Source organism: Eucalyptus grandis, chromosome 4 (genome assembly GCF_016545825.1).
Source record: "Eucalyptus grandis isolate ANBG69807.140 chromosome 4, ASM1654582v1, whole genome shotgun sequence".
Classification (NCBI taxonomy): Eukaryota; Viridiplantae; Streptophyta; class Magnoliopsida; order Myrtales; family Myrtaceae; genus Eucalyptus; species Eucalyptus grandis.
In genome coordinates this window covers 7043296-7065660 of record NC_052615.1, presented here as the reverse complement: position 1 = coordinate 7065660, position 22365 = coordinate 7043296, and the positions used below count along the sequence as shown (strand labels likewise).

General features: G+C 37.7%; 1 protein-coding gene across 1 annotated transcript; it reads left to right on the top strand.

Annotated features, from left to right (window-relative positions):
* Positions 1–909: 909 nt before the first annotated feature.
* LOC120292884 (protein REDUCED WALL ACETYLATION 1) lies at positions 910–8398 on the top strand. The gene is made up of 16 exons (XM_039311421.1): positions 910–1137; positions 2263–2354; positions 3602–3739; positions 3824–3880; positions 4066–4138; positions 4481–4639; positions 5133–5282; positions 5387–5642; positions 6147–6262; positions 6344–6430; positions 6580–6668; positions 6762–6824; positions 6927–6983; positions 7331–7427; positions 7531–7687; positions 7913–8398. Exons 1-15 carry the CDS (start codon positions 1105–1107, stop codon positions 7552–7554), a joined length of 1491 nt encoding a protein of 496 aa, XP_039167355.1. The 5' UTR covers positions 910–1104; the 3' UTR covers positions 7555–7687; positions 7913–8398.
* Positions 8399–22365: the final 13967 nt, after the last annotated feature.

The window sequence follows — 22365 nt, the reverse complement described above, 5'->3', positions numbered from 1 at the left end:
CAAAATAAATAAGAGAAAACGGACAATGTGATCCTTAAATTTTTAATTTGTTCAATGTAGTTTATGAACTTTAATTCAATGAGTAACGTTGTCTCTAAACTTTTAAATTGTTTAATATGATCAATAAACTTTTGGGATGTGTTTGATTTAGTCGTTCAATATTGTCTTGAACTTGACTCAATAGAAAGATAATATTGGACATTTTCATATAGTTATTTCAATGGTCACATTGTATATTAAATCGAGTTTGGCTTAATGTGCAATGTGATCCTTGAACCTTTAATTTATTTAATATTGTCCATACATTTTCGAATTGTTTAATGTGATTCATAGATTTTTGAATTATTCAATGTAATCTATGGACTTTTGATACATATTCGATATAGTCTCTAGATTATATAAAAATGTTCAATATTGTCTTGAACTTGACTCTAGAAGGGCCACATCGGGCATTTCACATAATTCAAAGACTAAATCGAACATACCCTGAAAGTTCAACAACCACATCGGGCCAAAATACATGGACTAGGGCCAAAATACATGGACCATTTACGTCCTTATTCCGATTAATAAAACCAATACCTAATCGGGTAATAAGAAATATGATTAATACGTTTGGTAGTTTCACCGGCTCCCCCATATATATATCTATATATATATATATATATAATTTTATTTTATTTTGATTATTTTTTTCTGGTTAAATGAAAAGAGCAGTGCAACGACGGAGAAGGCCCCCAACCACTCCCCACGCACCACGACCACCGCTACCCCCACCCCATCATCCATCACTCCCGCACACGTCCGAACCGACGGTGAGCGGCCGACAGTGACGTCTCCCCCAAACCTTCTCATTCCTTCCAAGCAATCTCCCATTCCCCCCTCTTCCCTTCCCCCGATTCGTTGGAATCTCGCCATCCCTCCCCCACCACCCCCGCGGCCCGCATCGTCGCTCCTATATAATCATCTGCTGACCATCTCCATCCTCTCGGATCTGCGATTCGCCGTGCTCTACTGCCCTTTGGCCGCGTCGAGTAGGAGCAGGAGCAGGACCACCGGTCGATCCTGCCGGCGGTGGTGCCGATTCGATCCGGTCCGGGAAGGATGGTGGTCTCCGGGCCGATCACGGCTGGACAGGTAGCGGTTTCTTTTCGCGCTTCGATTCGGGCGACAATGCCGGCCGTTTTCTTGTCGGCGGGAGCTGAGTGTGGAGTGAATCCTTGCGGAACGCGAGTGTCGCGGCCGATTTCCTCTAGTCCTCGATCTGTGCGGGATTTCGCGGGGGCTTCTTTTGTTGTGATCTGTTGATGCGGTGGGGTTCGTTTGCTGGCGGCGTTTGAACGGATCGGTGCCGCGCACGTGATCCGCGCAGAGCTTGGACGCTGATGCTGCGTCGATAGGCTTTCTGGTTTTTTTGGTTTCCCTCCGTGATCGGGGGAATGGCGTGTGATTCGCTGAGCATCGCCAATCCGTAGCATGCCGCTTGAAATGATCACACGTCCCCAAGTTTTTTCTTTTTTAAATTGGGCAGGACAGCGTGTTGCTGTTATCGTCACAGAAACACGCACCGCATCAACCCGATGAAAGATGGAGTTCTTGCTATAATTTGGTGTTGTTTTCCATGTGTTGGGGGGAATATGAGGCTTCTTCTCTGAAATTGTGTGTGATTTGTTTAAGTTAGGAGCAGTTTTGCACTGTTTCTGATCTGGAAGTGTCTCGATACCATTTCTAGTGTATTCTAGTGCGGTGCTGCCACGGAGTGTATACTTTATTACATATGCTTAAGGATGATATGTGCGACGTTTCTCCTCCTCTTGTCTTGGGGCTCTGCCAGTTGTTTTGTATCGAGATTTAACCTTTTTTTCATTCACTTTGTTCGTTTATGTTTGCTACGTTCCTCTAATTTTTCAGCATCATGAGACATTCATATATCTACTACCAAGTATTGGTTTCCATTCCTAGTGCCAGATTCATCTATAGCAGATTGTTAGCAGATTTCAGAGCTGCTTAGTGTAGACGTGGATGTAGTTTAACAGGTTTGCCTTCATAAGAATTTACATTATAGGTTTTGTCAATTACTTGAGGACCCAGTGAGGATTCTGCTTGCATGAACGAGGACTATTTATTCAAACTTCTTTTTAATGAAATATCTAGCCAGCATTTGTACATGCACGGCATATATATGCATTTATAGTTAATAGTTTAGTGCATTGCAGAAAAACACCTGTTTCACTGATGAAAGCAATTGTTATCATGCTGCAGGTGTCCTTTTTACTTGGCATCATCCCAGTATTTATTGCCTGGATATATTCGGAAGTGCTGGAGTTCAGGAAGTCCGCTTCGGTTTCTAAAGTGTAAGTTTTTCAATATCATCATGACAACTCTTTCTTAAGGTTGATTGCATACGACTAACGATTGGGTTGTCTTCCAAAATTCAAGCTGACATGTTATTCATTTCATTAAGTTTCCTCCCTGCCCTAGTTTTTCTTGAAAAAGAAGTCTTCAATGAGACCTTCACCAGTTTTGGTTAAACAAAGAGGAAGAGACTTTCACCTGTGAGCATTCAAAACTAAATCATTGTGACTTCAAATAGTTTGCTCGTATTTTACCAGAAAAGTTGTTGAGATGGGAGAGAGGTGATATTGGAAAGGGGTTAAGAAGATTCTTTGAATCTTGACAGTTGGAAAGTCAATTACAATGGTAGGATCCTTCCGGGGTATGAAAGGCAGTGTGTTTGGTTATTAGCTCAGAGACAAGGCTCCAATCTTTATTATGTATAGTATACTGGATAGTCGTCATGATCACCAACTATATTGTTTTACAGTTTTAATGTTAGTTGAAATATTAATGTAAGATGTCCAAATCCTAAAACCAGCAAGTTGTCCTTTCAATAGTTTCACTTTTTCCCCTTAAGAGTATGCCCAAATCTCCATTATTCTTAGAACCCTGAAAAGATAAATTAATGCAGAATAAGCTTTTCCCCTTTCTTGTCTTTTACCAGTAAAAGCAATTCACAAAGAAGCAGGGAATGGCAACTCAGTTACAAAACAATTTTCTTGATAGTTGATTTTGGTAAATATAGTTTAAATTTAAGATATATTTAGAGAAAGAGGAATAGGAATGGCTATTCAAATAGCCATCTACCTAAAGAACAGGGAAGTTAGAATAGCATGTTAACACTCGGTTACTGCAAGGACACAGGGGCACATAATATTGAGACTCATTTCCTTCCAAAGTTCTCTTTGGATTTACTAGGGTGACTGTTTCTGACCAAGCTGTTAGATCTCAAGATTTAATAGTAGGAGTTGCACACATCTCATGGGTCAATGTAGATTTTTGTGACAATTTTGGATGTGCATGCACATAACAGGTGATTTCTCTAGAACTGCTATGGGGATATGTCTGAAATATCTCTGATACTACTATGAGGAGATGCGTGTGGGCACATGCTCATGCCTTTGTGCAGTTCTGATGGAAACAGGAAGCGGGATATAGTTCTAGCAAATGATACTGATATGAGCTGATATTGAAATTTTATTAAATTCATTCAATGAACTATCGAATTGCTTTTGGTGTTGAACAATTCGCTTCTTGGCTATAGCCACTCAGACAATAATTTGGTGGAATTGGGAAATGGTACTGCCAAGGAAGATGATCGAGCTGTTCTTTTGGAAGGAGGCCTTGCCAAGTCAGCCTCTGCAAAGTTTCATAGTTCATCCATTAAAACGAATTTGATCAGGTGCTTATTTTATTATGCTGTGTTCTCATGGAGTCCCCATTTATTAGGTCTTTTACTTACCATATAGCTTCTGAACCTTTTTAGGTTTTTGACAATGGATGACTCTTTCTTGCTAGAGAACCGAGCAACTCTTAGAGCAATGTAAGTGAAATATTGTTTTTGATCTGGGAACAATTACTTTCTTGGCATCTTCTTATGAGTACACATTGTATGGGTCTGAGTTTGGAACAGTATCGCCCTAATTATTTATCTGTGATCTAATGATTACATTGATTTGGGAGCAATTACTCTCTTGGCATCTTCTTACAAGTGTGCACATTGTATAGGTCTGAGTTTGGAGCAGTATTAATCTACTTCTACATCTGTGATCGAACAAATATATTGGGAGATTCTACTAAGGTAGTGATTTTTCTGCTTTCTATTGCTATATTATTATCTTTAGAGCTAATAGTGGATTTTGCTACCCTTTGAAGTTGTACTTCTGTCCAGCCACTGTGATTTTAGAAAGAGTTGCATAATTTGTTTTATATTTCTTGAGGAGTCGAATGAAACATTCCTCATGTATTTTGGTAGCATTCAGTTGACATTTTTATTAACTAGCAAAATTAGGGCACTGCTGGATGACTTTTTGCCCTGAAATATCCAATGGGAGTCGTATTGTTGTCTCTTATTTTTTGAACTGTTACTTGTAGAATGGTGTCATGTACTTGCTCAGCTGATATTGTTATTTTCCTTGGACAGAGTTACAATAGGGACCTTTTCATCTTTCTCTATGCTCTTCTCATCATAGTAGCACTGATGGCCTCCCTGAAGAAGCATAGTGACAAGTCGGCATTTTCTGGAAAATCCATTCTTTACCTTAATAGGCATCAGACTGAGGAATGGAAAGGATGGATGCAGGCAAGTTTTCTTGCAGGTTTATTATCTCTGAGTCAGAGTTAGATGAAGCATAGTTTTCGGTACTAAATAAATAGAAACAGTACAATCTGGAACTTGTATAAATAAATAAAGATGGTACAGTCCTAACTATGCTATCGTTACTTTTGCTGAATTATTTGCCAAGTGGAGGTAAGCTTGCACTGGAAAAGGTCGCGATTTGTGATAAGTAAAGAAGTATGTCATCTAGTAATTCTTAGCTCAAAATATGCTCTTTCATTCTTGATATCTGTTAATGGACTTTCATGCACTTCAGATCTGGGTTGGCTTTGTAAACCAGGCCAATGTTCGGGTTTTATGCATAGTTCGTCAGTCAACCTATACGCGCCTTTGTTTTTTGGCATTGTCGAGGGCACTCGATTTTCTCTTTTCTTTGGTTTTTTTTTTTTTTTTGTCACCTGAAGGAAGCTGAGGCATTATTTTAATGCTGCATGCCTGTTTTGTTTGTGTTTTGCAGGTTCTCTTTTTGATTTATCACTACTTTGCAGCAGCAGAAATTTACAACGCGATCCGTGTATTTATTGCTGCATATGTTTGGATGACGGGATTTGGCAATTTTTCCTATTATTACATTAGGAAGGATTTCAGTCTTGCTCGTTTCGCTCAGGTCATCATTGCTTAGCTTTAATCTTTGTACTGCCTTGACTTGCTTAACTGCTTTTAGTCTACTGAACTCTGACATGTTTGTGAATTATCATCAATTTCGTGCAGATGATGTGGCGACTAAACTTCTTCGTGATATTTTGCTGCATTGTTCTCAACAATGACTACATGCTGTACTACATCTGCCCTATGCACACACTTTTCACTCTTATGGTTTATGGAGCCTTGGGTATTCTAAACCAGTATAATGAGATAAGATCGGTGATGATTGCGAAGATATTTGCTTGCTTTCTGGTGGTTATATTGATGTGGGAGATTCCAGGGGTTTTCGAAATTCTCTGGGGCCCATTGGCATTTCTATTAGGTTGGTACCAAAGACTTCTATTGACTTCTTTTTGCCTCTGTCGGGAATATTGTTGAGATAACACACTTCAGAGTTCTCTAGCTGGAAATGCTAACATTTGGACAGTGACAGATGTTCTCTTAATCTTCGTGTTGGAAATGAAGTAATATTACTAGGGACTGAATTAGGTTTTTATTATAATTGGTGCAAACCTTTTTACCTTCTTTACCAGTATGCTTGCTGTAGGTTCTCATTGTTATTAGTGGAGGGACTTTTTAATATATGGATTGCATCAAAGGATCTTTAAAGAACCATAGGCTGCCCTGAAAATGGTTATCCAAAAAGTCTTATGACAGAATGTTCTTTTTCTAGACTTAATACAATTATCTTTATGCATTCGCATTACTCTGGCTTTCGTCATGCATTTCTTACATCTTGAGCAGAGTCTGTCTGAGTTATTGAATGTTAATCGCCCTTTCCCTCCTTGACTGTTTGATAGCTCCATGCCGTTTCTGTTGTTGCCAGGATATACTGATCCAGCAAAACCTGATCTGCCTCGATTGCATGAGTGGCATTTTAGATCTGGACTTGATCGTTACATTTGGATCATTGGCATGATATATGCCTATTACCATCCAACGGTAATGCCTGTTTACATTTTTAGGTTGCTAGGTCTCATTCTTTTGGAAGTTTCAGACTTGAAGCTCTTTTAATCAATTTAGGTTGAGAGATGGATGGAGAAACTGGAGGAAATGGAAAACAAGAGAAAGGTCACAATAAAATCGGGCATCGTTGCAGTTGCCTTGTTTGTGAGTTGAATTATCTTATTCACTGCTGCATCCTAGGATCCTAGCTGCTATTTGTTGATATTTCCAAGTTAAAGCTGGATTCATGTTGTGCTGCTCCTTTTCCCACAGCTTTAGTTTTTGGTCAGTTGACTAATGCAGTTAACTTTTAGGTGGGTTACCTGTGGTATGAGTATATCTACAGACTGGACAAAGTGTCATACAACAAGCTTCACCCTTACACATCCTGGATTCCTATCACGTGGGTGTCGAGTTGCCATTCTTTTACTCTCTCCAGAGTTTACAAGTCTTTCCGTTTATTCTCTATCATGCTCTAATATCTGTTTGCTTTCAGGGTATACATTTGCTTGCGAAATTTCACTCAGCACCTCCGGAATTATTCGTTGACTCTCCTTGCGTATGTTCAACTTATCTCTTAATCTGGACAAACGAAGGATGAAGTCTGTGCACACATGACACTTCTATTGTTCCTTTCTAATTGCATTTTTTGTTTTTATAGGTGGCTTGGCAAGGTTACATTGGAGACGTATATTTCCCAGTTCCACATCTGGTTGAGGTGTGTAGTGTCATTTTCTGTCCATTGCCGAGTGCACTCTCTGTATGCTTAGAATTTTCTGGGCATTTGTTTCTGTGGCTTTGATCTTGTAAATGCTTCTATCTTTTCATTGCGTCATAAACTTGAGACAGAATCTATTGTGGTTTATGGAAGCTACTACTGCATGATAAAGTACAGTAAGAATTCAAATACAAAATTGCACAACTAACAAAATTATCATGGCTGTTTGAGGAAAGCAAACTATGAGTTTACATGAGTAGAAATTTCTAAGTGTCCAAAGATATAAGTACCTCTGCACTCTTCCATCATTTTAGGTGCCTTTCTAATTCTTTTGTTTTCTTATGCAGATCGAACACGCCAAATGGACAGCCTAAATGGCTTCTTTGTCTCATCCCAGGCTATCCTATGCTGAACTTTATGCTGACATCTGCGATATATGTTCTTGTAGGGCCTGCCTCCTTTGAATCTCAAACATGAAAAACTTTAGTTGACTGTTCAAATAGATCTAACAATATGAAATTTTCTTTTACTTGACTTGCTTTTGCAGATTTCTCATCGTATCTTTTATTGACCAATACACTGAAGGAGTTTTTGTACCGACAAAAGATGATAAGAGGCTGCTGTCCAATTTTCTTGCCGGCATAGGCATTAGTGTAGCTCTGTACTCCATTTCCTTCATTGTTCTTCAGATCCCACATACACCTGTAAGTGCTCTTGCTACGCTTCTCCATTAATATTATTGCATAGAGAGGGAAACAAACAAGATATATTGGGGTCTGATCTTTAGTGAAGGCTGTAGGATTAAACCATTTGATATGTCCAAAGAGTAGTCTCATCTTAGCAATGTAATAGATCTGCCCATGTGAGTCAATCTTATGCAGTTTTTCTTATATTTCCAAATTGTGCTCAAGTCTCTCCACACTATACAGGCCTGAACAAACACAAAAACCGATAAAGTTTAGCTGCTGGAGGCGACACAACACAATAGAAGAAGCGAATAAGCATGTGGGAAAAAGATGGCGCTAACAATTCTTCAGGCGAATTGCCTGGGATGCTGCTACGGAAATGGAAAATGATAGTGTGAATTCAACCCTGGAAATATGGCATGTCATAGAGGAAAAAGGTGATTGCTTTAATAGTTTGTGAGGGTGGCCTTATAGAATTACATCCCGAGTCACCCATCATTCGTTAGTTCTACTATCAAGAAAATTGTGGGTCCACGTTGCGTAAGTTTTTTGGCGCCCGCTCATCCGATTAAAGTTTTGTTCCTGATAATTTTTGTTGTTTTCCTGTTCAATTGTGAATTAGTTTCTCTCAAGAAATGTGGAGCTACAGAGATGTATATTTAAAAGAATTCATTTCCTCCGTCCTGAAATCGGTTGATTGAAATCTGTCAATTTATCGCACTCTTGTTTCATCTTGTTTTGGATCACCTCGCCCGACCTTTTTGTCGAGAGGGATGCACTGTTCACCTTGTGAATGCCTCATGATGCGAAACTGGTATAAGAGAAATGATTAACAGGGAAGGGCGGGTGTGTCACCTGAGCAAAGCTCTTTTTGCATTCGGTTTGTTTATTGCTGAAGGGTTACAAAAGTCCACGAAATAAAACTATAATATAGAGAAGAGTTACTAACAAGTAATGGGTTGAAACAAATCACTTTCAATAGTCAGAAGCTGATTTTCACATGGAATTTTTTTTACTCTTTAGTCGATTGAATGGCATACATTCTCTTGCTGATCACAAAGTGAAAAATTGCATACTACAATAGCTAATCCACTTGTATGTTCAAGAAATTGGAGTTATTAGCTCGTCGTAGTGTATTTTTTACCACAATTAATTTCTGATGGTTTGAATGTTAATTTTTCTCATGGGAAGTGCTAATTACATGGAGAAACTATTGTCTACTAAAAAGTTATTTGCCACAGAATTTGTTAGTGTAGTTACATGATGCATGAATGCTTATTTTCAATGGGAAAAGCGACTGCGTCAGAACAAATATTCACTATGAACAGGTTGAAATTACTTTTCCTCGTGAATATCTACTTCTACAAAAGTTCCCCAAAATAATATACTAAATTCCACAAAATAAAAATTTTCTTCTGATAGAAACTGAAAATATAAATATGGATGCTTCTAAGGATACAAGTGATCATTTTAGGGAAAATATTTTTTAAATCAATTATTTTTCGTGAAACAAATAGAACTTACAAAAACATCAGAGAGAATTTGTTTGAGCTTCTCCAAAGGATCGAACTAAAGAGAGAAACGTTGAGGCGTACGTTCATTTGAAAATAAAGGAAGATGTTGGGGAAGAAGCTTTTTTGAACTTTTCAACAGGAATAGACTAGAGGGAGAATCGACTCAATCTTGCCTCCACGACCCTTTTACTTTATTATTATTATTATTATTATTATTATTATTATTATTATTATTATTATTTATTATTATTATTATTATTGTTGTTGTTATGACACCCATTGCAAACAAGATAAAGATATTGCATAGGCAAACATCCAACCTCTTAACGGAGAAAATATCAGGTGAAGCTCTCATTCCAACGTGGTATTGTCAAAGTCACCCATCGGACGACACATTTCGTCCGATGGCTACGCTGGAACTAGAGCTCCTTTATTTTCTCTTCAAAAAGGTACGCTGCAAAAATTGTTTCTCTTCCCTCTTGCAAGCGAAGCTATCTTGTCTTATCCCATTTCTTGGTCAATTTAAATTGACCGAACTCATATTTGGTTGGGCCCACCAAATCCTTCACACAATTTCTTCTCTCCTCTCACGACAAATTTGAACGGTAGAAGGAAACTCTCTTTCCCTCTCTCCATTTCTTTCGTTCCAATGTTGCTCGGTTGCCACTTTGCTCTTTGCTCTTCCTTCGACGAACGACAGAGGCCGCCGTCTGATGAACCATGCCGCCTTGAAACTTTGGCCTTTGTACTCGGCTAGTGTGAATGGTGAGTGTAGTCTCGGCCATTCCGAGCTCGGTGGTGAGCCCGTTGAGATCATTGGTGGAGAGGGTGTATGAGGTGGTGCTGAAGCAGGCGGCTTTGGTGAGGGAGCATAGGTGGCTGAAGGCTTTGCATGTGAAGAAGCTGGAGGAAGCGAAGGGGTTGATTGATGCCGACTTGTTGAACGAGGCCTACAAGAGGTGCGGCTTTGGCTTTTGTACAAACGGGGGTACGAGTGGTGAGCGTGCGTGATCCCAGCCATTTCGAGCTCAGTGGCGAGCCTATCGAGCTCCTCGATGATGAAGTAGGCGGCTTTGGTATGATTTTTCGGAGAAGATGGCGAAACATCAATGGATTTTCAGTGGTTATGATTAAAACCGCAACAGAAGCCTTAGTTGTTGATGTGTTGTGTAGCCTTCGAATTGTGTCAGTATCGCAAGTCACTATGTCTATTGTTTTTACACATCCAAGTGTTGTGGTTATGGTTAGCGCTTTTGATATCTTTAGCTTCTATGCCATGCATAGATATCTTTAAATTGTTTTAATATTTTTGGCCACTTTTTCCACATAGAGGGAGTTGCATTTGGAATCCATTTGTCCTCAAGTCTAGGAAGTACCGACACTCTTTAAGAACCTTCGTGTCGTGTCGGACACTTCGACATGTATCCGCCACTCTTTGATACTTTTAGACACTCTTCGACACTTGGTCAATACGTATCGAAAAATCCAATATCTGGTCAACTTTCTCGACACTTTCCGACACTCAAGTCGAAATTCTGACATGTGAGTTTCCAATTTCGATACGCGAGATCAATTTTAAATTTTTTTAATAAATAATAGATCAAAATGTGTGTGTATATTTATGTGAAAAAATAATAAAAATAATAAATGGGGAAAGAAGAAAATTTAGTCATCTCTTTTCTTTTGACTCTCACTTCCCATAATACAAAATTCATTCCCCAAGTTTTTTTTTTTCCGATACGTCTGACACGTGAATCCATGATGTGAATTGCTTGTTTTCCTTCTCTAAATTTTATGAATTATCGGAATGGAGTTGAATTTGTTAAATTAAAACAAAGAATGATATTAATAAATGGTAGATTAATATTTTTAGTGTAAGTCCATTCTAGACTTATTTCTTTATTTCTTTATTTATTTATGAATTTGAATCAAATTAATTTGATTGAAATAATTATAAAAATGAGAATTTATTATGTATATATAAAAATATACATTTAATATATAACGTGTCGAAATTCTCTATTTTTGGAAAAACAACGTGTCATGTGTCATGTCGCGATGTGTCGCATGTCGATGCTACTTAGCCTCAAGTTTCTTTTCATTGTCATTAGCTTTGTGCTTTGATCTAGTTTTAGCCTTGTAATTATCTTGGGATAGTTACTTTGCCATACTCGTTATTGTGCATGTGTATTGCCTCATTCTGATTATGTGCATTCTTGTTTTAGATTGACAAGAATGTTTAGAGGGAAATCATTAACCACATATTGCTGAGGCACCCAAATATTGTTAGGTTCAAGGAGGTATGGGACTAGTTTCATGTCTTTCACCATATGATGGACATATTAAATGAAGATTTTGTGGAACTTGAAATGCAAAAGCATGTCAAGCTAGTCTCCACAATTTGTAGTCTGTAAATCTATTTCAGTTATCTATTTTAAATAGTTGAATGGGAGAAATTTAGGCAGTCGTATATCATGCTTGTTATGGGGTCTTGCATTAACTTTATCGAAGTCTCTAAATACTAATTGTCTTTGCTCGTCTCGCATAAAGAGCAACCAACTCAACTTTAATATAAACCTACGCTATAGTTTTAGTGGAACTTGAATAGCACTTAGATGCAAACTGCGTTGGGTATTGTAAAACCATAGAATCCCACTTTAAGGTGTTATGAGGTCTTTGGAATTGCAAAACTCATCGCATTGTGTGTCAGTGAAAGATTACCACCTTCCATTGTTGTAATTATGGTTAATGGATCAACGAAAACCAATAAATTAATATACGTCTTTTTTATTCACGTATCTCTTTTGAATTCATGAATTTCCTAAACTTTTCTGTTCACATATCTATTGAATTCATGAATTTCCTAGATTAATGTATCTTTTAGTTCATGTATTTATTGAGTACACGAATCTCTTGAATTCATATATCTTTGGATTCATGAATTTCTTAGATTCATGTATCTCTTGATTCATGAATTTCGTGGATACACGCGTCTATTTAATTCATGTATCTCTTTAGTACATGAACTAAAAATCTCTATAAATGGATGGGAGCATAGAGCTTCATTACAGTCTTTCAATTTTGATTTTTCCGACTCCATTCTAAAAAGACTTTGATATACTTTTCTACTCTGATTTTTCTGAGTGTGCTGGTTCGATTGAACGGTTCGACTGAGTTCTGTTTGCATAGTGTTAATCCAAACAGGTTTGAGGTGTTGTATCTTGGGAGGCATAGTTCGTGAATCTGCGGAGCACCATTGGCAGGAACTAATCGCCTTAAGGAGATTCGGTTATCCGTACCTCACCTCCAATTTTATGTTATTTTTCAGTGATATCTTATTTTCTTCTTCTCCAAGATTGGTAAAATGAAGGATATTATAAAGTTGTTATCGTATTCTTTACATTGATGTTCTGATTACAACAAACAATTTGTGTTTTCTCTAGATTAGTTTCCAACAATCTTAAGGCGATTAGGTCACTCACTGTTTGTTGTTGTTGTCGATTATCGAGATGGCTAAAAACAATCAAGTGCCTTTCAATGTCCAGAATGTTTCTGGAGACGTTCCTATGATCGATTCAACTATTGCTATGGGAGATGTTCGACCCTCAGGGTTTGAATTTGTAGCAGCCAATGCTACGGGCCTTTGGGCCAACACCAATTTTGGTGGTGCAGGTACAAGTCATATGACTGGTATGCTTGGGACTGTTTTTCAGAACAGTACAGGCCAAATGGCTTTTGGCTTTGTTTTTGGAGGGATAGTTCAACGAGTTTTGCCTACTATGATGACAACACCTCCAGTTACAGCTAATGAGAGATTGTCTACTGTGGTGATATTCGAAGCATCTCTAGTGTTGAACACTAATGGCTGGTGGCTAGATACAAGTGCCACAAATCACATCTGTGTAGATAAACACATGTTCTCATCTTATGAGAAGGCTGAAGAAGATGAGAAGCTTTATATGGCTAACTCTGCATCGGCAAAGATTGCCGGAAGAGGAAAAGTGATCCTGAAGTTTACATCTGGCAAGGAGGAAAAGTGATTCTGAAGTTTACATCTGGCAAGGAGGTCGCCATACTGAATGTGCTGCATGTACCAGAGATTCGGAAAAACCTAATCTCTGGCTCCATACTTGTCAAGAAGGGTTTCAAAATTGTATTTGAATCTGACAAATTTGTACTTTCGAAAGGAGGGATGTATGTGGGGAAATGGTACTTGTGTAATGACTTGTTTAAAGCCAATGTGGCTGTCATTGATGTAAATTCGAATTATGTGTACCCAAAGACTATTAATAAAGAAAAGTCTTCAGTTTACACTATTTTGTCTCCTTATCTATGGCATGGTAGATAAGGACATGTAAACTATGGTACAATGAAAAGAATAGCAAACTTGGGGTTAATTCCAAGATTTGAATTGGATGCCCGTTACAAGTGTGAGACTTGTGTTGAGACCAAGTTTGCCAAGAAACCTTTTAAATCCATTGAAAAAACAAGTGAACTTCTACAATTAATCTATAGTAATCTATGTGATTTAAAGTTTGTAGAAAATAGAGGTGGAAAGAAGTACTTCATCACATTTGTGGATGATTGTGATTTTGCTATGTTTATTTACTAACTAGCAAAGATGAGACTATGAGCATGTTTGTCAAGTATAAAAATGAAGTTGAAAATCAACTTGATAAACAAATCAGAGTGCTTAGGTCTAATAGAGGAGGAGAATACAGTTCAATCAATTTCAAAGAGTTTTGTGCTCGTTTTAGAATAATTCTCCAAACGACTGCACCTTATACTCCACAACAAAATAGAGTTGCCGAACAATTGAACAGGACATTAAAGGAGATGGCTAACACCATGCTTTTAAGTTCAGGTTTACCTCAAAACTTGTGGGGGGAAGTAGTTTTAACTGCAAATTATATTCTTAATTAAATACTCCACAAAAAGATAGGTAAAACTCCATACGAGTTATGGAATGGAAAGTTGCCCTCCTACAATTTTCTAAAAATGTGGGGGTGCATAATGTGATTTATAACGGTAAGTCTAGACACATTCGTCATAGACATAATGCCGTAAGGCAGTTGCTCTCAAATGAAGTCATTTCTTTTTACTTTGTAAAGTCAAAGGAAAATATTGTGGATCTACTGACAAAAGGTTTGTCAAAAGAGCAGATAAACTGCGCATCGAGGGGAATGGGTTTAAAAGCCTTAACCCAATAAAGAGATTCTAGGGTGGAAACCTAACCTATGTGATTGGAGATCCCATGGACTAGGTTCAATAGGACAACGTAAATTTTGAAAACTCTAGTGTAAGCACTGTCTCTCATTCCTATGATGCAATAGTGCTTTTCTACAGCGTTATTAAGGGTACGCTATGCGTTTAATGATTCCTATAACTTGGAATATAACATCCAAGTAAGATATGGTAGGATATTTTTAATAGGAATGCACCTATATGTGTGAAGCTGGCCGACTCTATGAAAATCTTTAAAGGCTAGATTTTCTAAACCATGCATGAATCCCGAGAGGTTCATGATCGAAAGAACAAATACAACCGAGAACCAATCTTGAATTGGAAATACTTTGTGTGAAGTTTATTGTCTAGGCTTACACAAACAACTAACGATTCAAGGCTTAGTCCATCGACTAGTTAAGTAAGTCCGATAAGCTTTCACTAAAGAAGGTTCAAAGCAAAAGTTACTTATCTTGATGCGGTGTATTTCAACAGGCATGCTCAGATTTCTTCGAGTCAAAAATGTTTTGTTGATCCATAATGTGGGGGATTGTTGTAATTATGGTTAATGGATCAATGAAAATCAATAAATTAAGATACGTCTTTTTTATTCACGTATCTCATTTGGATTCATGAATTTCCTAAACTTTTATGTTCACGTATCTATTGAATTCATGAATTTCCTAGATTAATGTATATTTTAGTTCATGTATTTATTGAGTACATGAATATCTTGAATTCATGTATCTTTGGATTCATGAATCTCTTGGATTCATGTATCTCTTGATTCATGAATTTCGTGAATACATACGTCTATTTAATTCATGTATCTCTTTAGTACATGAACTAAAAATCTCTATAAATAGATGGGAGCAAAGAGCTTCATTACAATCTTTTGATTTTGGTTTTTCCGACTCCATTCTAAAAAGACTTTGATATACTTTTCTACTCCTCTGATTTTTCTGAGTGTGCTGGTTCAATTGAGCTGTTCGACCGAGTCCTATTTGCATAGTGCTAATCCAAACAGTTTGGGGTGTTGTATCTTGGGAGGCATAGTTCGTGAATCTGCGAAGTACTATTGGCAGGAACTAATCGCCTTAAGGAGATTCAGTTATCCGTACCTCACCTCCAATTTTATGTTATTTTTCAGTGATATCTTATTTTCTTCTTCTCCAAGATTGGTAAAAGGAAGGATTTTATAAAGTTGTTATCATATTCTTTACATTGATGTTCTGATTACAACAAACAATTTGTGTTTTCTTTAGATTAGTTTCCAACATCCATAGTGTTGCGGAAAGCAAACGATCAAATAATAAAATAGACAGAAGAAGAAAATATATCAGACATGAGATTTACATGATTCGGTCGTAGAAACTTATGTCCATGGGGAGAGTAACGATGAATTCACTATAAATCAAGTGATATAAGGAAATTACATACTCGAGTTACTCAAACACTCTCTCAGTGTTTCATAATCCCAATTACACCAAAAAACACACTCAGTGTTTAGTCTCAAAATTTCTCACGTATATCTCAATCTTAGAAATGAATTACATGCAAATCTTACCACAAGATTTAATAAGCTATAAACACATAAAAGCTCTTGATGTAATAGCACGAACAAAAACAATGCCAAGCATTCGTGTGAAAAACGGTGCTTCAAGATTAACTCTTCTCTCTCTATTAACAATGGTGCCAGTCAACGCAATATATATTGCAAGCAAAAGCACGCCCCAGAGAAAGTCCCAAAATCAAATTAGTCAATGGAGTCAACACCTAGTTGGAGAAGGAAATAAATTTCCTTTTTTGGTTGTTCTCTTTCCTCATCTGATGCATTGATTGAGTCAAGGTCAAATTCAAAATCCCGGATGTACTTTCCAATTCAAACCGAACGACTCCAACGCTTATTGATGACACTGATGTCCGTAGATTTCCTTTCTTTGTTTTTCTCGGAACCCTTATCTGACATGGATTCTTTAACGCCGAAACAAAGAATCTAGATTTCATATTATATCTTTCAACATCCATAAAATAATAATAATAATTCATTATAAGTCGTTTTTTGTTTACAGCTTCAAACTCGAGACATATTTTAACAATCTCTACCTTGGCCTAACGTTTGAGCCAAGTCGCAACTGTTTCACAAAAATTTCAACTTTGCCGTTACTCTTCTAGAGCCCTTAATGGGCTCAACCGCCACAGGTATTTTTCAAGTCCAAGTGTGCTTGAATTTCGTCAGAATTGAGGACTTTATCAGAATACCAACTCCACATACACCTTTAATTGCTTCACAAGGATTTTCTGACACAACCTCTTTAACTATAGATAAAGCAAAACCATTGTTGCATCCATATTTATCAGGAAATCAACTAAGTACCTTGTCAATTTCAGTTGTTATAACAACCATTGACTCTATAGGCTCTGTTTTGTTACAAGCATCATTTGTGTCGATTACTTTGCTAGTACTCGTACCTGCTATCTCAGGTTTTTTTGGTCGTAACTCCATCTCAAGCTGAACACCGTTTGGATTTGTTTGAATCCTGCTATAATCACTTATAGCTAGAAATACCAGAGACTTGTCAAACATAATTTCTCTGCTAATGACAAGTGAATTTAACTCTAGGCACCACAACTAATAACCCCACTCACCTTGTGTATAGCCTAGCAATATACACTTTATTATCCATCAATTGAGTTTACCATCACTTGCTCAAATATAACATGGGCAACCAAATATAGGAAGAATAGAATAATCAGCAATATTACCTGACCACATTTCTTCGAGAGTCCACTATCCAATCGCAATTGAGAGAGATTTATTTGTCAAATAGCTCACCGTACTAAGTACCTTGTCAATTTCAGTTGTTATAACAACCATTGACTCTATAGGCTCTGTTTTGTTACAAGCATCATCTGTGTCGATTACTTTGCTAGTACTCGTACCTGCTATCTCAGGTTTTTTTTGGTCGTAACTCCATCTCAAGCTGAACACCGTTTGGATTTGTTTGAATCCCGCTATAATCACTTATAGCTAGAAATACCAGAGACTTGTCAAACATAATTTCTCTGCTAATGACAAGTGAATTTAACTCTAGGCACCACAACTAATAACCCCACTCACCTTGTGTATAGCCTAGCAATATACACTTTATTATCCATCAATTGAGTTTACCATCACTTGCTCAAATATAACATGGACAACCAAATATAGGAAGAATAGAATAATCAGCAATATTACCTGACCACATTTCTTCGAGAGTCCACTATCCAATCGCAATTGAGAGAGATTTATTTGTCAAATAGCTCACCGTACTAAGTGCATTTGCTAGTAATCTTCTAGCCATACCAACACTAGAGAACATTTTATGGGCAGTCTCTATTTTGCTCATCAATTTCGCAACATGTTGTAATTCATTGGCAAAAATACGGTGTTTCACTATGCATTCCTTCATGCAGAATTCGTTTAATAACTTTTGACAAAAATTCATGCTATTGTCAGTCCACACATGCTTGATCATCTTACTAGTTTCCCTTTTGATTAAAGCTCTCAACTGCATGATCCTGAGCACAAACACCCATATCTTTATCGAGTAGTCATCAACAACTATTAGCATATATTTAGCACTCTTTCTTGAAAGAAACCTTGACAACTTGCGAACATTCAAGCGAATTAACTCTGCAATTTTATTGAACTGTACTTTCCGCTATTAATCTAAATTATAGTACCTGCATACATTTAGTTCGTTAGAAACATAACCACATAGCACATTTCTTTAACTTAAAACCTTCAGATTTCACTCATCAATGTACCCTAAACGCATATGCCACAATTCAAACTCTCGAACAATTGCAGCTGATGTCTTTGTGGTGAAATCAGTCACTATCTCACATTGAAGTTCATACGGGCCACTGCACTTGATTCATTTTATTAATACCAAAACACCTTAAACAATCTTCAGAATTCTATATTTTGAAATATATTGATACGTAGCTGAATCCAAAGCACTCAGGGGAATTTAATTCTTCTTCAACTCTGGAACTTGCCTCACTCAAGTGAATGTCCTCACAATGCCATCATACATTTTGATTCTAACTTTGCCAACACCGACAACATCACATTTAGCATTGTTCCCCAACTGCACTTTATTACCATCTGTGCACCGACAAGTAGTAAACCAGTTTCTATTTGGTGTAACATGAAAAAGAACAACTAGAGTCCACAATCCATCCATCAAACGATGAAAAATCAATGATAGACAAGACATAATCAACACTATCAGCTACAGTTGTAACATCATCTGCAAAATCGATTATAATTCCCTTACCTTTCTCATTCTTCAACTTAAGGTAATTCTTTCTAAGATGTCTCTTCTTGCCATAGCTCCAATAGACAATATCACTAGTCCTAGACTAACTACGCTTATTTATATTAGTACTCTTACTAACACGTGTTTTAAATCTTCATCTATTTTCACCTATTAAAGCAGCAAATACAAGTTTGTCAGATTCTCTTCTACAGATATACTCACTCAAAATTAAGTCTCAAACCCCATCAAACGTCAAGCTTGTTGATCAAGTGGAATTACTAACGGCAGTAATAGTAATATTCCAATTATCGGGTAATGAGGATAATAGAATTAGAGCACGTACCTCGTCTTCAAAGTCAATCTCAACTAAACTTAGTTCACTAACAATCACATTGAATTTATTAATATGATTTGCAATTGATGCACCTTCGCTCGTCTTCAAATTAAACAAGCATTGCATCAAATGGATCTTGTTGATCACATAGGGCTTCTCGTACATATCTGACAAGGCTTGCATCAAATCAATAGTGGTCTTCTACTTCACGATGTTAAATGCGACATTACAAGCCAATGTTAGCCGAATAACACCCATAGCTCGTCTATCCAACAAATTCTAGTCAGCTTGCTTCATTGACTCTAGTTTCTCCCCAAATAGGGGTAAGTGCAGTTTCATCTGGTAGAGACAATCTTCAATTTGCATCTTCAAAAAACTAAAATCATTTCCATCAAATCCATCGATTTTCACTTTTCCTTCTATTGCCATTGATTCGCTTCAACTTAGCCAAGTCTGTTATGATACTAATTGTTGCAGAAAACGAGCAATCGAACAATAAAATAGACAAAAGAAGAAAATATATCAGATACGAGATTTATGTGGTTTGGTTGTAGAGACCTACGTCCACGGAGAGAGTAGTGACAAATTTACTATACAAGAGATATAATGAAATTACACATCGAGTTATTCAAATACTATCTCGGAGTTTTTCAAGCCCTAATTACACTAAAAAATGCACGCGGTATTTAGCTATGAAATTCCTCATAAAATAATCTCTCAATCTCAAGAAGGAATTATATGCAAATCTTATCACAAGATTTAATCGGCTACAAACACATAAAAGCTCTTGATGTAATAGCACGAACGAAACTAATGCCAAGTACTCGTGTGAAAAACGGCACTTTAAGATTACTCTTCTCTCTTTTTTCTTTTTTTTAACAACGATGCCACTCAACGCATTATATATTGCAAGTAGAAGCACGCCCCAGAGAAAGTCCCAAAATCAAATTAGTCAAAGTAGTCAACGCTTAGTTGGTGAAGGAAAGAAATTTCCTTTTTGGTTGTTTTCTTTCCTCATCTGACGCATTGACCGAGTCAAAATAAAATTCAAAATCCCAGATGAAATTTCCAATTCAACTGAGTGACTCCAATGCTTATCAATGACAATGATGTCTGTATATTTCCTTTCTCTATTTTTCTCAGGATCCTTATCTGATGTGGATTCTTTAACGCCGAAACAAAGAATCTGGATTTCACGATATATCTTTCGGCATCCATAAAATAATAATAACAATAATTCATTTTGAGTCGATTTTTGTTTACGGGCTCAAACTCGATGTGAAAAAGCTAGTGCTGAAGTAGGCAGCTTTGATGAGGAAGTAGAGGTGAGTAGGGGTGAGCATGGTCCGGGTTGGTCCGGGCCACCCCTAATCCTAGGACCAACCCGTACAATATCGGTCCTCAATTTTTAGGACCGAGGACCGACCCTACTGAGCCTGGGACCAAGGACCGGACCGACCCAATGGGTTCGGTCCGGTTCCAGGGTCAACTTGGGACCGATCGATAATTTATTTCGTCTTGTTTTTTTATACTCCCTAAAAAAGTAAACCTATAAATTCAAATTACACATCCATCGACAATGCGGCATTGTGCAACTAAACTATAAATACCAACACAAGATCTCAAATGAAGCACAAGGTAGATATCACTAGTCAAGTTGTGTTTGGAAAGCAAGGGCAAGCTGAGTATTAGGGTTTCTAATTAGGGCTTCTTCTTTTTTCCTTTTGATTTACTCGGCGATAAGTGAGGCGACTAGCGCGAGTGGCGAGTGCTAGTGTCAAGTGTTGAGTGGGGCGAGCATCAACTGGCAAGCGGCAAGCGTTTAGTGAGGCTAGCGGCAAGCGGCGAGCGTTGAGCGAGACTAGCAGCGAGTGGTGAGTGGCGAGCGTTTATTGAGGCTAGCGACGATAGCAAAGGGTGAGTGGTGAGTGGCGAGCGGCACGAGCAGTGCGCACGGTCAAAGGTGAGTGGCGCGGGCAACCAGAGGCGAGCGGGATGTTGCTACTTTTGATTTTGGCAAATTGAAGAACAAAGAAGACAAAATGGAAGAGAACGTACTTTAGGGAAGAAAGCCGTGAGGAGATTTATGGCATAAACTTCGCGCCATTTTGGACGTCGCGAGTCCATGACTATGAGGAGTCCTTGGTCCTCACAAGTGAAGAATGTACTGGAGTCTAGACTTGTGGAGGAGGAGGCCGTGAAGACCTTTACGGCGTAAACTTCACGCCTTTTGGAATTGGATGCCGTCTGTCCATGACTGTGAGCATGAGGAGTCAACAACTTTAACAACATTTTACTTAGGTTTGAATATATAAAAGAATTATATATAATATAATATAACATAAATTTTACTTAGGTTTGAATATATAAATGAATTATAAATAATATAATATAATATAATATAATATAATATACAGGGTTGGTCTAGGGTTGGACCGACCAAAAACTCTCATAACCGAGGACCAACCCGCACAGTGTTGGTCCTGGAATCTCAGGACCAAGGACCGACCCAGTCCCCTTGGGAACCGGACTAGGACCGGTAGGGTTGGGCCGGTCCAGGGTCGGTCCAGGGTCGACTCTAAACCGCTGCTCACCCCTAGAGGTGAGAGGAGGCTCTCGATGTGAAAAAGCTAGAGGAAGCGAAGGGATTGACCGGCGGCGACCTATTGAACAAGGCCGAAGAGAGGTGCGGTGAGGTCTGTGCCAAGTATGCGAAGATGTTTTACTTAGGTAGACTTTGCTCTCTCCTTGTGCATGTGTTTCCTAATTTTTCCTACTGAGATTTGAATAATGTGTTTATCTTTTAATCATGAATTCTAAAAGGTTAGTGTTAGTTAATCATAAAGAGGAAGAAAAATATCATCATCATGCTTGATTGATAAAAAAAAAAAAAACTAGGTCCGAAGAAATTGCACCTTTTCTGGCTCACCTTATCTCCTGCATTGCTTATTAAGCTATTCCAGTGTTTAGTCACATGAAGCGATCTTTGCGGTTTATGTGACTTATAGTGTCGTGTGAGGCTCACATAGATGAAGCGCAATATGAATGATTTTCAGACAATCTTTTAGTAAATAATGTTATTTTCTTTGTTAGGAAAAAACTCATAAAAAGGTTGCATACATCTACTTTTACCTATCTATGTTCTCTTGAATGCTACAAATATAATGCAACTCATATGGTGATATCATCTTGGCAGGCATCGATTTGATATGCTTTATCTTATGCTTATCGGATTTTTCCTATCTATGAGTAAAAGTAGGTGTATGCAACCTATCTATGAGTTTTTTCCTAACAAAGAAAAAAACATCGTTTACCAAA